General features: G+C 62.1%; 1 protein-coding gene across 1 annotated transcript; it reads left to right on the top strand.

Moving 5' to 3' along the window:
• The first annotated feature begins 490 nt into the window (after positions 1-490).
• ARHGAP30 (Rho GTPase activating protein 30) lies at positions 491-13,788 on the top strand. Its single transcript, XM_058821554.1, has 15 exons — positions 491-511; positions 1,027-1,339; positions 2,888-2,990; positions 4,688-4,832; positions 4,923-5,005; positions 5,099-5,206; positions 5,932-6,059; positions 7,244-7,379; positions 8,411-8,511; positions 8,620-8,694; positions 9,374-9,763; positions 10,470-10,684; positions 11,777-12,685; positions 12,887-13,046; positions 13,766-13,788. The coding sequence occupies exons 1-15, from the start codon at positions 491-493 to the stop codon at positions 13,786-13,788; spliced, it is 2,910 nt and encodes a 969-aa protein (XP_058677537.1).
• Positions 13,789-13,800: the final 12 nt, after the last annotated feature.

Genomic DNA, 13,800 nt, shown 5'->3' with positions numbered 1-13,800 from the left:
TGGGGGAGGGGCTGTACAGCCGTGTATAGACCCTGTAAATAAAGGACCCGCGGGACTGGGACCCGTGTGACGCCTTGGGGACAATGGGGACACCGGGGGGACACCGAGACACGCGGGTGACACAGGACTGGCGTGAGTGACATGGTGACATGGGGGTGACACTGAGACATGTGGGTGACACGGTAACACACAGGTGACACGGGGGGGTGACATGGGTGACAGCGAGACACGCGGGTGACACGTGTAATGTGGGTGACACGGGGATGGCATTGGTGACACGGTGACACGGGAGTGACACTGAGACAGGCGGGTGACATGGTAACACATAGGTGACACACGGGTGACATGGTGACATGAGGTGACACTGAGACATACGGGTGACACAGACGTGTAGGTGACATGCAGTTGGCGCAGTGACACATGGGTGATATGTGGGTGGCACGGGGATGGCACTGAGACACAGAGGTGACACAGGTGACACAGGGTAGACATGGGGGTGACGCTGAGACATGTGGGTGACAAAGGTGACACGGGGTGACACAGGGGTGGCACTGTGGGCCGGAGTGGGGTGGGGGTGCAGGTGAGCTGGTGGGGGGGCAGGGGAGTGTGCAAGGGGGGGAATAAGTGTGCAAGGGGGTGTGCAAGGATGTCCCCAGGTGTGCCCAGATGTCCCCAAATATCCCCAGGTGTGTCCCCAGGTGTGGTCAAATGCCCCCAGATGTGCCCAAGTGATTCCAGGTGTGTCACACACATTGGCCTGTCCCTGTCCCCAAGGTGTGTCCCTCACACACTCAGGTGTCCCCAGGCCATGTCCCTCACACACTCAGGTGTCCCTCACACACTCAGGTGTCCCCAGGTGTGTCCCTCACACACTCAGGTGTCCCCAGGCCTGTCCCTCACACACTCAGGTGTCCCTCACACACTCAGGTGTCCCCAGGCCTGTCCCTCACACACTCAGGTGTCCCTCACACGTTCAGGTGTCCCCAGGCCGTGTCCCTCACACGCTCACACCTCCCCTGTCCCCAGGGCGTGCCCCTTGCACACGCGTGTGCGCAGGCGTCCCCGCCCTCGCTGTGGTTTCGCTGTGGCCGCGGGGAGCAGGAAGCGCCTCGAGCGCGGCCTCCGCTTTCCTGCCGCCCCAGCGGGGACAGCGCCGGGACCCCCCTGGCGTGGCCCCCGCGCCCCCGGCCGTGTCCCCCGCGCTGTCCCCGGCGCTGTCCCCGTGTCCCCATGTCCCTGGCGCTCAAGGCCCGGCAGCGGGCGAGGCGCAAGGGCGGCTCCCGGGAGCGCCTCTTCGGCTGCGACCTCCAGGAGCATCTCCAGCACTCGGGGCAGGACGGTGAGTGCCACCACCCTCCCCGAGCCCCCCAGGGGACAGCAGGGCCACCAGGGCCACCGTGGGAAGCGGGGAAGGGGCCCCCGAGGGGACTCGGAGGGGACTTGCGCCACCCGTTGCGTCACCGGGGCTCCAGGAAGCGTCGCGGCCACCGAGGCTCGGCCGGGATTTGGGGGGGTTGGAGCTCGCTGGGGCTCCAATCTCAGGGGGGTTGGGCCTGAGGGGTGGAGGGGTCTGGGCCTTGGGGTTGGCGGCTCCATCCTTTGGGATTTGGTGGCCTCGTCCCCATGGATGTGGTGGCTTCATCATTTGGGATTTTGTGGCTTCATCCTTTGGGATTTGGTGGCCTAATCTCCACGGATTTGGTGGCCCTGTTCCTCAGGATTTGGTGGCCTCGTTCCTTGGGATTTGGTGACTTCATCCTTTGGGATTTGGTGGCCTTGTCCCCATGGATTTGGTGGCCTTGTTCCTTGGGGTTTGGTGGCCCTGTTCCTCAGGATTTGGTGGTTCCATCTTTTGGGATTTGGTGGCCTCATCCCCATGGATTTGGTGGCCTTGTTCCTCAGGATTTGGTGGCCTCATCCCCATGGATTTGGTGGCTTCATCCTTTGGGATTTGGTGGCTCCATCCTTTGGGATTTGGTGGCTCCATCCCTGTGGATTTGGTGGCTCCATCCTTTTGGATTTGGTGGCCCTGTTTCTTGGGATTTAGCGGCCTTGTTCCTCAGGATTTGATGGCCTCATCCCCGTGGATTTGGTGGCTCCATCCTTTGGGATTTGGTGGCCTCGTCCCCATGGATGTGGTGGCTTCATCATTTGGGATTTTGTGGCTTCATCCTTTGGAATGTGGTGGCCTCATCCCGGTGGAGTTGGTGTCCTCATTTCTTGGGATTTGGTGGCCTAATCTTGTAGTGTTGGTAGCCTCATCCCTGCAGATTTGGTGGCCCCATTCCTCGGGATTTGGTGGCCTCATCCTTTGGGATTTGGTGGCCTCATCCTTTGGGATTTGGTGACTCCATCCTTTGGGACTTGGTGACTCTGTCCTTCTGGAGTTGGTGGCTCCATCCTTTGGAATGTGGTGACCTCATCCCCGGGGATTTGGTGGCCTTGTTCCTTGGGATTTGGTGGCCTCATCCCAGTGGAGTTGGTGTCCTCATTTCTTGGAATTCAGTGTCCTAATCCTGTGGGCTTGGTTGTTCCATCCTTTGGGATTTGGTGGCCTCATCCCCATGGATTTGGTGGTCCTGTTCCTCGGGATTTGGTGGCCTCGTTCCTTGGGATTTGGTGGCTCCATCCTTTGGGATTTGGTGACTCTGTCCTTCTGGAGATGGTGGCTTCATCCTTTGTAATGTGGTGGCCTCATCCCGGTGGAGTTGGTGTCCTCATTTCTTGGGATTTGGTGGCCTAATCCTGTGGAGTTGGTGGCCCCATCCCTCAGGAACCAGTGGCCCTGTGGGGTCTGGGATCAGTGGGATCCCATGGGATGGGGATCAGTGGGGTCCCATGGGATGGGGCTCACCGGGACCCCGCGGGGCCGGGCCGTGCCCCGCAGTGCCGCAGGTGCTCCGGAGCTGCACGGAGTTCGTGGAGCAGCACGGGGTGGTCGATGGCATCTACCGCCTGTCCGGGGTGTCCTCCAACACACAGCGGCTGCGGTCAGCGGGACCGGGATGGGGATGGGATGGGATTGGGATTGGGATGGGATTGGGGATGAGAATGGGATCGGGGATTGGGATGGGATGGGACTGGAGACGGGATGGGATTGGGATCAGGACTGGGGACGGGATCAGGGACAGGACTGGGGACGGGATGGGATTGGGATAGGATCAAGGGGATGGGATGGGATGGGATGGGATGGGATGGGATGGGATGGGATGGGATGGGATCAATGGGATGGGATGGGATGGGATCAGTGGGAAGGGATGGGATGTGATCAGGATTGGATCAATGAGATGGATGGGATCAATGGGATGGGATCAATGGGAAGGGATGGGATGGGATGGGATGGGATCGATGGGATAGGATTGGGATAGGATGGGATTGGGGACAGGATGGGATGGGATGGGATGGGATTGATTCAGGAATAGGGACAGGAACAGGGATGGGAAGGAATCCGGATCAGGACGGGGCAGGGGTTGGGGCAGGAACAGGGCAGGGATGGAGATTGGCATCAGGATGGAGAAAGGATTGGGGCGGGAATGCGGAGGGATTGAGGCAGGACTGGGATCCAGTGGGAACAGGGCAGGATCAAGACAGAGGAGGATGGGGGGATCAGGGTTGGGATCAGAACGAGGCAGGGATGGGATGGGAGTGGGGTTGGGAATGGTAATAAGGATGAGGATGGAGTGGGGAACAGGGCGGGATGGGATGGGGTGGGATGGGATGGGATGGGATGGGATAGGGGTGGAGTCTGGAGGATGCTGGGACTGAGAGGGCGGGAGGGAGGGGGCAGGAATGGGATGGGAAAAGGTGGAAGCAGGGGTGGGACCGGACTCGGGCTGACAGGGACGGGCCCATCCTCTCTCCCCCCCTGCCCCCTCCCTTCCCCCATCCCGCTCCGGCCCCTCTTCCCCCGCTCCTTTCCTTCCCTTTTTCCCTCTTTATTGTTTTTGGGGTTTTCCCTGCCCGTTCTCTTTCACTTTCCCCGGGACAGTTTTTCCCTTCTCCACTTCTTCCCCTGAGCACTTTTCTCTCCTGTTCCTGGGGGAACCCAGAATTGCCCAGAGCCCCATCCCAAATCCCAAATCCCAAATCCCAAATCCCATATCCCAAATCCCAAATCCCATCCCAGTCAAGAGTTCGAGGCACAGCACAGTCTGGATGCCAAGGCCATACCCCCAATCCCAAACCCCAAATCCCCAAACCCCAAATCCCACCCCAGGCAGGAGTTTGAAGCCCAGCGCAGCCCAGACCCCAAATCCCAATCCCAAACCCCAAATCCCCAAACCTCATATCCCCAAACCTCAAATCCCCACCCCAGGCAGGAGTTTGAAGCCCAGCGCAGCCCAGACCCCAGTCCCAATCCCAAATCCAGGCAGGAGTTTGAAGCCCAGCACAGCCCAGACCCCAAATCCCAATCCCAAACGCCAAATCCCCAAACCCCACATCCCACCCCAGGCATGAGTTTGAAGCCCAGCGCAGCCCAGACCCCAAACCCCAAATCCCCAAACCCCAAACCCCAAACCCCACATCCCATCCCAGGCAGGAGTTTGAAGCCCAGCGCAGCCCAGACCCCAAATCCCAACCCCAAACCCCAAATCCCATCCCAGGCAGGAGTTTGAAGCCCAGCGCAGCCCAGACCCCAAATCCCAATCCCAAACCCCAAATCCCCAAACCCCAAATCCCACCCCAGGACGGAGTTTGAGGCCCAGCGCAGCCCGGACCTGTCGCGGGACATTTACCTGCAGGACGTCCACTGCGTCAGCTCCCTGTGCAAGGCCTACTGCCGCGAGCTGCCCAACCCCCTGCTCACCTACCAGCTCTACGACAAGTTTGCCGTGAGTCCCTGACGTCCCCACATGTCCCCAGAGTGTCCCCAGGGTGGCGGGTGGCTCCGTCACCGCGCCGTCACCGCGCTGTGCCCGCAGGACGCCGTGGCCATCCAGATGGAGGAGGCGCGGCTGGTGAAGATCAAGGAGGTGCTCAAGGAGCTGCCGGCGCCTCACTACAGGTGAAAGGGGTTGGTGACATCCCCGGCAGTGTCCCCTGGGCGGTGTCACCGTGTCCCCTGCGGTGGCACTGAGGTGTGGCACTGCTGTCGCAGGACGCTGGAGTTCCTGATGCGGCACCTGCTGCGCATGGCGGCGCACAGCGGGCGCACCAACATGCACGCCAGGAACCTGGCCATCGTCTGGGCGCCCAACCTGCTGCGGTGAGGGACACCTGGCAGCGTCACCTGGCAGCGTCACCTGGCAGTGTCACCTGTGCTGTTACCTGTCACTGTCACCTGTTGCTGTTACCTGTCACTGTCACTGTCTGGACGCTTGTCCCCTGTCACTGCCAGCCCCATCGCTATCACCCCTGTCACACTCAGCCCTGTCACCCTCAGTCCTGTCACCCTCAGCCCTGTCACTGTCACCTGTCACTGCCACCCTCAACCCCATCACCCTCACCCCTGTCGCCCTCAGTCCTGTCACTGTCACCTGTAACTATCACCCTCATCCCCATCACCCTCAGCCCTGTCACCCTCACTCCTGTCACTGCTATCCCTGTCACCCTCAGCCCTGTCACCCTCACTCCTGCCACTGTCACCCCTGCCACCCTCATCCATCACCCTCCATCCTGTGTCCCCTGATGTCCCCTCACCCTGCTGTCCCCACTGTCCCCCTCACCCTGCTGTCCCCTCATCCCACAGTGACCCCACTGTCCCCTGCTGTCCCCTAACCCTGAGGTGACCCTGCTGTCCCCTCACCCCTACTGTCCCCACTGTCCCCTCATTCTGAAGTGACCCTCCTGTCCCCTCACCCATTGGTGACCCTGCTGTCCCCGCTGTCCGCTTATCCCCAGTGACCCCACTGTCCCTTCACCCCTGGTGACCCCATGGTGACCCAGCTGTCCCCCCACCCCTGGTGACCCCGGTGTCCCCGCTGTGCCCAGCTCGAGGGACATCGAGGCCTCGGGGTTCAACGGCACGGCGGCGTTCATGGAGGTGCGCGTGCAGTCCATCGTGGTGGAGTTCATCCTCACTCACGTGGAGCAGCTCTTCGGGGACGCGCCGCTGCCAGGCAGGGACACCGCGGGGACACCGGGGGGACAGCGGGGGGACACTGCGGGGACACCGCGGGGACACCAGGGGACAGCACGGGGACACTGCAGGGATACTGCAGGGATATCGGGGGGACGTTGTGGGGACCTCGCGGGGGCACCAGGGGACACTGGAGGGGACACCAGGGGGAACACCACGGGGACATTGGGGAGACATTGGGGGGACACCACGGGGACATTGGGGAGACATTGGGGGGACACCGTGGGGACAGCGGGGGGGACACCACAGGAACACTGTGGGAACATCGGGGGACACTGTGGGGACACCATGGGGACATTGGGGGGCACACTGGGGCCACATCGGGAGACAGTGGGGGGACACTGTGGGGACATTGGGGGACACTGGGGGGACACCATGGGGACATTGGGGAGACACTGCAGGGACAGCGCGGAGACAGCAGAGGGACATTGGGGGGACATTAGGGGGACATTGAGGGGACACGGCAGGGACACTGTGGGATATTGGGGGGACACTGCGAGGACATTGGGGAGACGCTGGAGGGACACTGGGGGGACAGCAGGGGGACAGCACGGGGACCTCGAGGGGGACACCATGGGGAAAGCAGGGGGAACGCCACAGGGACACTGTGGGGACATCAGGGGGACACGGCAGGGACACTGTGGGGACATTGAAGAGACAGCACAGGGACATTGAGGAGACACCAGTTTGGGGTCTCCAGGGGGATAATCCCCCCTGGCCTTGGGTGGGGGTCCCAAGGGGACATTGGGGGTCCCAGGGGACATTGACTCCCCACTTTCGGGAGTCTCCGGGGGGAAATGCCCCCATCACTCTCCAATGCCAGGTTGGGTCCCTGAGGTGACCCTGTCCCATTTTGGGGTCCCATTTTGTGTCTCTGAGGTGACCCTGTCCCATTATGGGGTCCCAGCCTGGGGTCTCTGGACCCCTGAGGTGACCCTATCCCATTTTGGGGTCCCATTTTGTGTCCCTGAGGTGACCCTGTCCCAATTTGGGGTCCCATTTTGTGTCCCTGAGGTGACCCTGTCCCATTTTGGGTTCCCATTTTGTGTCCCTGAGGTGACCCTGTCCCATTATGGTGTCCCAGGCTGGGGTCTCTGGATCCCTGAGGTGACCCTGTCCCATTTTGGGTCCCTGAGGTGACATTGTCCCATTTTGGGGTCCCAGGTGGGGACAGTGCCCGTCGCTCGCTGCTCCTGCCCGGGGCTGTGCCCCCCCTGCACGTCCCGGCCGCGCTGAGCCAGGGCGACGGCCCCCCCCAGATGCGGCCCTACCACACCATCATCGAGCTCAGCGAGCACAGGTACGGCCAGCGGGCACACCTGGGCACAGGTGGCACCCCCACCCCACCCCGGGGACCCCCAGGGACCCCCAAACCCAACTCACTGTGACCCAGCTGGCGTGCCAGGGTGTGTTCAGGTGTCCCTCCAGGTGTGCTCAGAAGTCCCCCAGGTGCCCCCATGTGTAGCCCAGGTGTATCTCAGGTGTACCCAGGTGTGCCCAGGTGTGCCGGTTTTGCCCAGGTGCCCCCAGATGTAGCCCAGGTGTCCCCCAGTTATCCCCAGGTGTCCCCAGGTGTGTCCAGGTGCCCCCAGGTGTGCCCAGGTGCCCCCAAGTGTATCCCAGGTGCCTCCAGGTGTATCCCAGGTATATCCCAGGTGCCCCCAGGTATATCCCAGGTGTGCCCAGGTGTATCCCAGGTGCCCCCAGGTGTCCCCAGATATGTCTAGGTGTATCTCAGGTGTCCCCAGGTGTGTCCAGGTGTACCCCAGGTGCCCCCAGGTGTATCTCAGATGTCCCCAGGTGTGTCCAGGTGTACCCCAGGTGCCCCCAGGTGTATCTCAGGTGTCCCCAGGTGTGTCCAGGTGTACCCCAGGTGCCCCCAGGTGTATCTCAGATGTCCCCAGGTGTGTCCAGGTGTACCCCAGGTGCCCCAAGGTGTATCCCAGGTATATCCCAGGTGCCCTCAGGTGTGCCCAGGTGTGCCAGGTCTGCCCAGGTGCCCCCAGATATAGTCCAGGTGTCCCCCAGTTATCCCCAGGTGTTCCCCAGGTGTGGCCAGGTGTATCCCAGGTGTGCCCAGGTGTGCCAAGGTGTATCCCAGGTGTGCCCAGGTGTATCCCAGGTGCCCAGGTGTGCCAAGGTGTATCCCAGGTATATCCCAGGTGTGCCCAGGTGTATCCCAGGTATATCCCAGGTGTGCCCAGGTGTATCCCAGGTGTGCCCAGGTGCATCCCAGGTGCCCTCAGATGTATCCCAGGTGCCCCCAGGTGTATCCCAGGTGTGCCCAGGTGCACCCAGGCATGCCCAGGTGTATCCCAGGTGTCCCCACAGGAGCAAGGGCTCCCTCAAGGCCAAGAAGTGGAGATCCATCTTCAACCTGGGCCGCTCCGGGCACGAGGCCAAGCGGAAATCAGGGAAGGCTGAGGAGAAAGGTGGGAATTCGGGGGGGATCCCATGGACTGGGGTGGTGGGGGGTGTCCCCAGATCCCCCCAAATCCCCCCAAAATCCCCCAAATCCCCTTCTCCTGCCCCATTCCCAGAGAAGTGCGGGAAGGTCACTCTGCGGCCGGCCAAGAGCATGGACTCGCTCAGCTCCGGCCCCTCCGGACCGTCCGGTAAGGGGGGCCTCTGTCCCGGGGGATTGTCCCTCTGTCCCTGGGGATTGTCCCTCTGTCCCCTGGGATTGTCCCTCTGTCCCCGGGGATTGTCCCTCTGTCCCCTGGGATTGTCCCTCTGTCCCTGGGGATTGTCCCTCTGTCCCCTGGGATTGTCCCTCTGTCCCCTCGGGATTGTCCCTCTGTCCCCTGGGATTGTCCCTCTGTCCCCTCGGGATTGTCCCTCTGTCCCCTGGGGTTGTTCCTCTGTCCCTTCAGGAATTATCCCTCCAACCCTTGAGGTTGTCCTTCTGTCTCCTTGGGATTGTCCCTCTGTCCTCTCAGGAACTGTCCCTCTGTCCCCATGGGACTGTCCCTCTGTCCCCTGGGATTGTCCCTCTGTCCCCTGGGGATTGTCACTCTGTCCTCTCTGGAACTGTCCCCCTGTCCTCCCAGGAACTGTCCCCCTGTCCCCTCGGGATTGTCCCTCTAATTCCTCAGGAATTGTCCCTCTGTCCCTGGGGATTGTCCCTCTGTCCCCTGGGGATTGTCCCTCTGTCCCCTCAGATCCCCCACACCCCGCGGTCCCCCCGCTCCCCCGGTACCCCCGGTACCCCCGGTACCCCCGGTCCCCCCGGTCCCCCCGGTACCCCCGGTACCCCCGGTACCCCGGCCCCGCTCCGGACGCGTTCCCCCGCAGGCCCGGAGGCGGCGCGGCTGCTGCCGAAGCTGTCGGTGAAGCTGCGGCCGCAGCGGCAGCACAGCTCGGACGCGACCCCCGCGGCCCCGGAGCCGCCTCCGGAGCTGGACGAGAGCCTGGAGGAGCCGCTGGAAGCGGCGGCCGAGAGCAGCACCAAGTCGGAGCCCACCACCCCCAAAGCCCCCCGGGGCGGGCCGGGGGTCGGCGGCCGCTCCCGCGCCGAGAAATGCGCGGGGCTGCACATCTCGGGCCCCTTCGCGGTCACCGTCCCGCCGCACATCACCTCCAACCTGTCCCGCCTCACCCGCGGGCTCCCGTGCCCCGCGCTGGAACGGGAGCAGAGCCCCGGCAGCGCCCCCGAGCCCGCCCGGGACCCCCGGCCCCGCTCCGGTGAGAGCCCGCGGTGTGGGACCGCCGAGGGACCGCGGGGACACCGGGACTGGGGGACACTGGGATAGAAGGGACATCGGGACTGGAGGGACAACGGGATTGAGGGGACGCCGGGATTGGGGGACACCGGGACTGGGGGACACTGGGATAGAAGGGACATCGGGACTGGAGGGACAACGGGATTGGGGGGACACTGGGTTTCGGGGACACCGGGATAAGGGGACACTGGGACTGGAGGGACACCGGGATTGAGGGGACGCCGGGATTGGGGGACACCAGGATCAAAGGGACATCGGGACCGGGGGACACCGGGATCAGGGGCATATTGGGATTGGGGGACACTGGGATAGAGGGGACACCGGGAATCGGGGGAACAATGGGATCAGAGGGACACTGGAATTGGTGGGACGTAGGGATGGGGGGACACCGGGATAGAGGGGACACCGGGATCGAGGGACAATGGGATCAGGGGGACACCGGGATAAAGCGTCACCGGGACTAGGGGGCACCGGGATCATGGGGACACCGGGATAGAGGGGACAGCGAGATTGGGGGACACCGGGATTGGGAAACACCGGGATCGGAGGGCCACCAGAATTGGCAGAACACTGGGATCAGGGGGACATCGGGATCGGAGGGACACCGGGATTGGGGGACCCCGGGATCGGGTGGCTGCCGGTACCGAGCGCTCCCGGCTCTCCCTCAGAAGAGGCGGAGCAGAGCCGGCTCTCCCTGGAGCTCCGCGACTCCTTCGCCTTCCTGGACGGCCCCGAGACGTGGCTGGAGGGCGGCGGCGACACAGAGGCGGCGCCGCGGAGCCCCGGGATCGAGGACGGGACGCCCGGGATCGAGGACGGGACCCCCGGGATCGGGGATGAGTTCCTGGCCGTGGAGGAGGGGATGGAGAGCGGGTTCATGAACGTGAGCACCCAGTGGCGTTCCCGGCATTTGGGGATGGGGTGGGATCAATGGGATTGGGATGGGATCAAATGGATAGGATGGGATGGGATGAGATTATTGGGATAGGATCAACGGGATCAGTGGGATGGGATCGATGGGATCAATGAGGTTAGGATGGGATCCATGGGATTGGGATTGATGGGATGGGATTGGGGTGGGATCAGAGGGATGCGATCAATGGGATCAATGGGATGAGATGAGATCAATGGGATCAATGGCATAGGATCAATGGGATCAATGGGATCAATGGGATCGATGGGATCAATAGGATGGGATCAATGGAATAGATGGGTTGGGATTGATGGGATCAATAGGATCAGTGGGATCAATGGGATCAATGGCATAGGATCAATGGGTTCAATGGGATCGATGGGATCAATAGGATGGGATCAATGGAATAGATGGGTTGGGATCGATGGGATCAATAGGATGGGATCAATGGAATAGATGGGTTGGGATCGATGGGATCAATAGGATGGGATCAATGGAATAGATGGGTTGGGATCGATGGGATCAATAGGATGGGATCAATGGAATAGATGGGTTGGGATCGATGGGATCAATAGGATGGGATCAATGGAATAGATGGGTTGGGATCGATGGGATCAATGGAATAGATGGGTTGGGATTGATGGGATCAATAGGATCAATGGGATCAATGGGTTCAATGGGATCGATGGGATCAATAGGATGGGATCAATGGAATAGATGGGTTGGGATTGATGGGATCAATAGGATCAGTGGGATCAATGGCATGGGATCAATGGGTTCAATGGGATCGATGGGATCAATAGGATGGGATCAATGGAATAGATGGGTTGGGATCAATGGGATCAATGTGATGGGATGGCATCAATGGGATGGGATCAATAGGATCAATGGGATCAATGGCATAGATCAATGGGATCAATGGCATAGGATCAATGGGATCAATGGGGATCAATGGGTTGGGATGGCATCGATGGGATGGGATGGACATGGGGACACAGTGAACCCACCCACGTTTCCCGCCCCTGCCTGGGGGTCCCATCCGTGTCCCCCCCCACCCCACAGCCAGGTGAGCGCTGGGCGGAGCAGCCCGACAGTTACCTGTCCATCGAGGAGTGCACGGAGCAGGACATGTTCTTCCTGGCCCCCGGCGCCTCCGAGCCCGACTCCGACCCCGACGAAATCTTCCTGAGCGCCCACAACGAGCTCAGCCCCCTGGGGACCCCCGAGGGACCCCTGAGTCAGGGGACAGCCCTGGAGAACCAAAAGATCCTGGAGATCCCAGAGATCCCCGAAGTCCTGGAGATCCCAGAGATGTTAGAGACCCCAAAAATCACAAAAATCCTGGAGAACCGAGAGATCCCAGAGATCCCAAAAGTTCTGGAGATCCCAGAGATCCCAGAGATGTCAGAGACCCCAAAAATCACAAAAATCCTGGAGAACCGAGAGATCTCAGAGATCCTGGAGATCCCAGAGATGTCAGAGACCCCAGAAATCACAAAAATCCTGGAGAACCGAGAGATCCCAGAGATCCTGGAGATCCCAGAAATCCCCAAAGTCCTGGAGATCCAGGAGATCCCAGGGATCCCAGACACCCAAAAAGTCCTGGAGATCCCAGAGATCCCACAGAAGCAAGAGATCCCAGAGACCCCAAAAATCCCAAAAGTCCTGGAGATCCCAGAGATTCAAAAGACCCCAAAAATCTCAGAATTTCTGGAGATCCAGGAGATTCCAGGGATCCCAGAGATCCCAAAAATCCTGGAGATCCCAGAGAACCAAGAGATCCCAGAGAACCCCAAAATCCCAGGAATCTTGGCCCAAACGCCCCCAGAACAGGATGGTCCAGGAGTGGGGGACCCCCCCCAGCACCCCCATGGGGAGGGGGCTGCAGGGGGAGACCCCAGCCCCAGGATGGGGGTGTGGGGTGAGGGAGGGGGGCTCGGGGGTCCCGCTGGGAATGGGGAGGCGGATGGAGCTGGATCCCAGCCCCTCATCCCAGGGGAGGGGGATCCCCGGGATTTTGGGGGGTCTCCTCCAGCCCAGCCCCCCCAAGAGCCCCCCGAGCCCCCAACCCTGGGGGCTGTTCCTGGGGGGGTCCCAGATGGGGCCGGTGTCACCCTCGGGACCACCCTGACTTCCCCCTCTCCCCCTGACCCGGCCCCCAAAATTCTGCAGCTGACCCAGGATGAGCCCCCCAAAATCCTGGGGACCCCCAGGCCCTTGGAGCTGATCCAGGATGGGTCCCTGAGACCCCCAAAATTGATCCAGGATGAGCCCCCCAAACCCCTGGAGCTGATCCAGGATGAGCCCCCCAGACCCTTGGAGCCCATCTGGGGTGAGCCCCCCAAATCCTGGGACACCCCCAAATCCCTGGAGCCGATGTGGGGTGAGCCCCCCAGACCCCTGAATGTGACCCAGGCTGGTGCCCCCCAATCCTGGGACCCCCATGGACCCCCAAATCTGATCTGGGACGGGTGCCCCAAATCTCTGGAGCCGATCCTGACCGAGCCCCCCAAATCCTGGGACACCCCCAAACCCCTGGAGCCGATCGTGACCGAGCCCCCCAAATCCTGGGACACCCCCAAACCCCTGGAGCCGATCGTGACCGAGCCCCCCAAATCCTGGGACACCCCCAGACCCCTGGAGCCGATCGTGGCCGAGCCCCCCAAATCCTGGGACACCCCGGTACCCCCAAATCCGATCCAGGACAGGCGCCCCAAATCTCTGGGGCCGCTCCTGGCTGAGCCCTCCAAATCCCAGGACCCCCTGGGACCCCCAGATCCGAGCCGGGATGGGCGCCCCAAATCTCTGGGGCCGCTCCCGGACCCCCTGCGCAGCTCCCGCCGCCCCCTCCCCATTTTGGGGGCGCGGGTGATGCTGGCCCGGGCCGTGCCCGTGGTGCCCCCCAAACCCCACTTTGCCCATGCCCTCCTGGGACCCTCCCAAATCGCCCTGGGAACCCCAAAATTGCCCCCGGGGACCCCCCCAAATACCCCTGAGACCCCCCCAAATCCCCTTGGGACCCCCCCAAATCCCCCCGGGACCCTCTGGCAGCCCTGGGGGGGGGCGAGCGCTGAGCGTGGGCAGGG

The sequence above is a fragment of the Ammospiza caudacuta genome, chromosome 30 (assembly GCF_027887145.1).
Source record: "Ammospiza caudacuta isolate bAmmCau1 chromosome 30, bAmmCau1.pri, whole genome shotgun sequence".
NCBI lineage: Eukaryota > Metazoa > Chordata > Aves > Passeriformes > Passerellidae > Ammospiza > Ammospiza caudacuta.
This window is presented reverse-complemented; position numbering and strand designations above follow the sequence as displayed.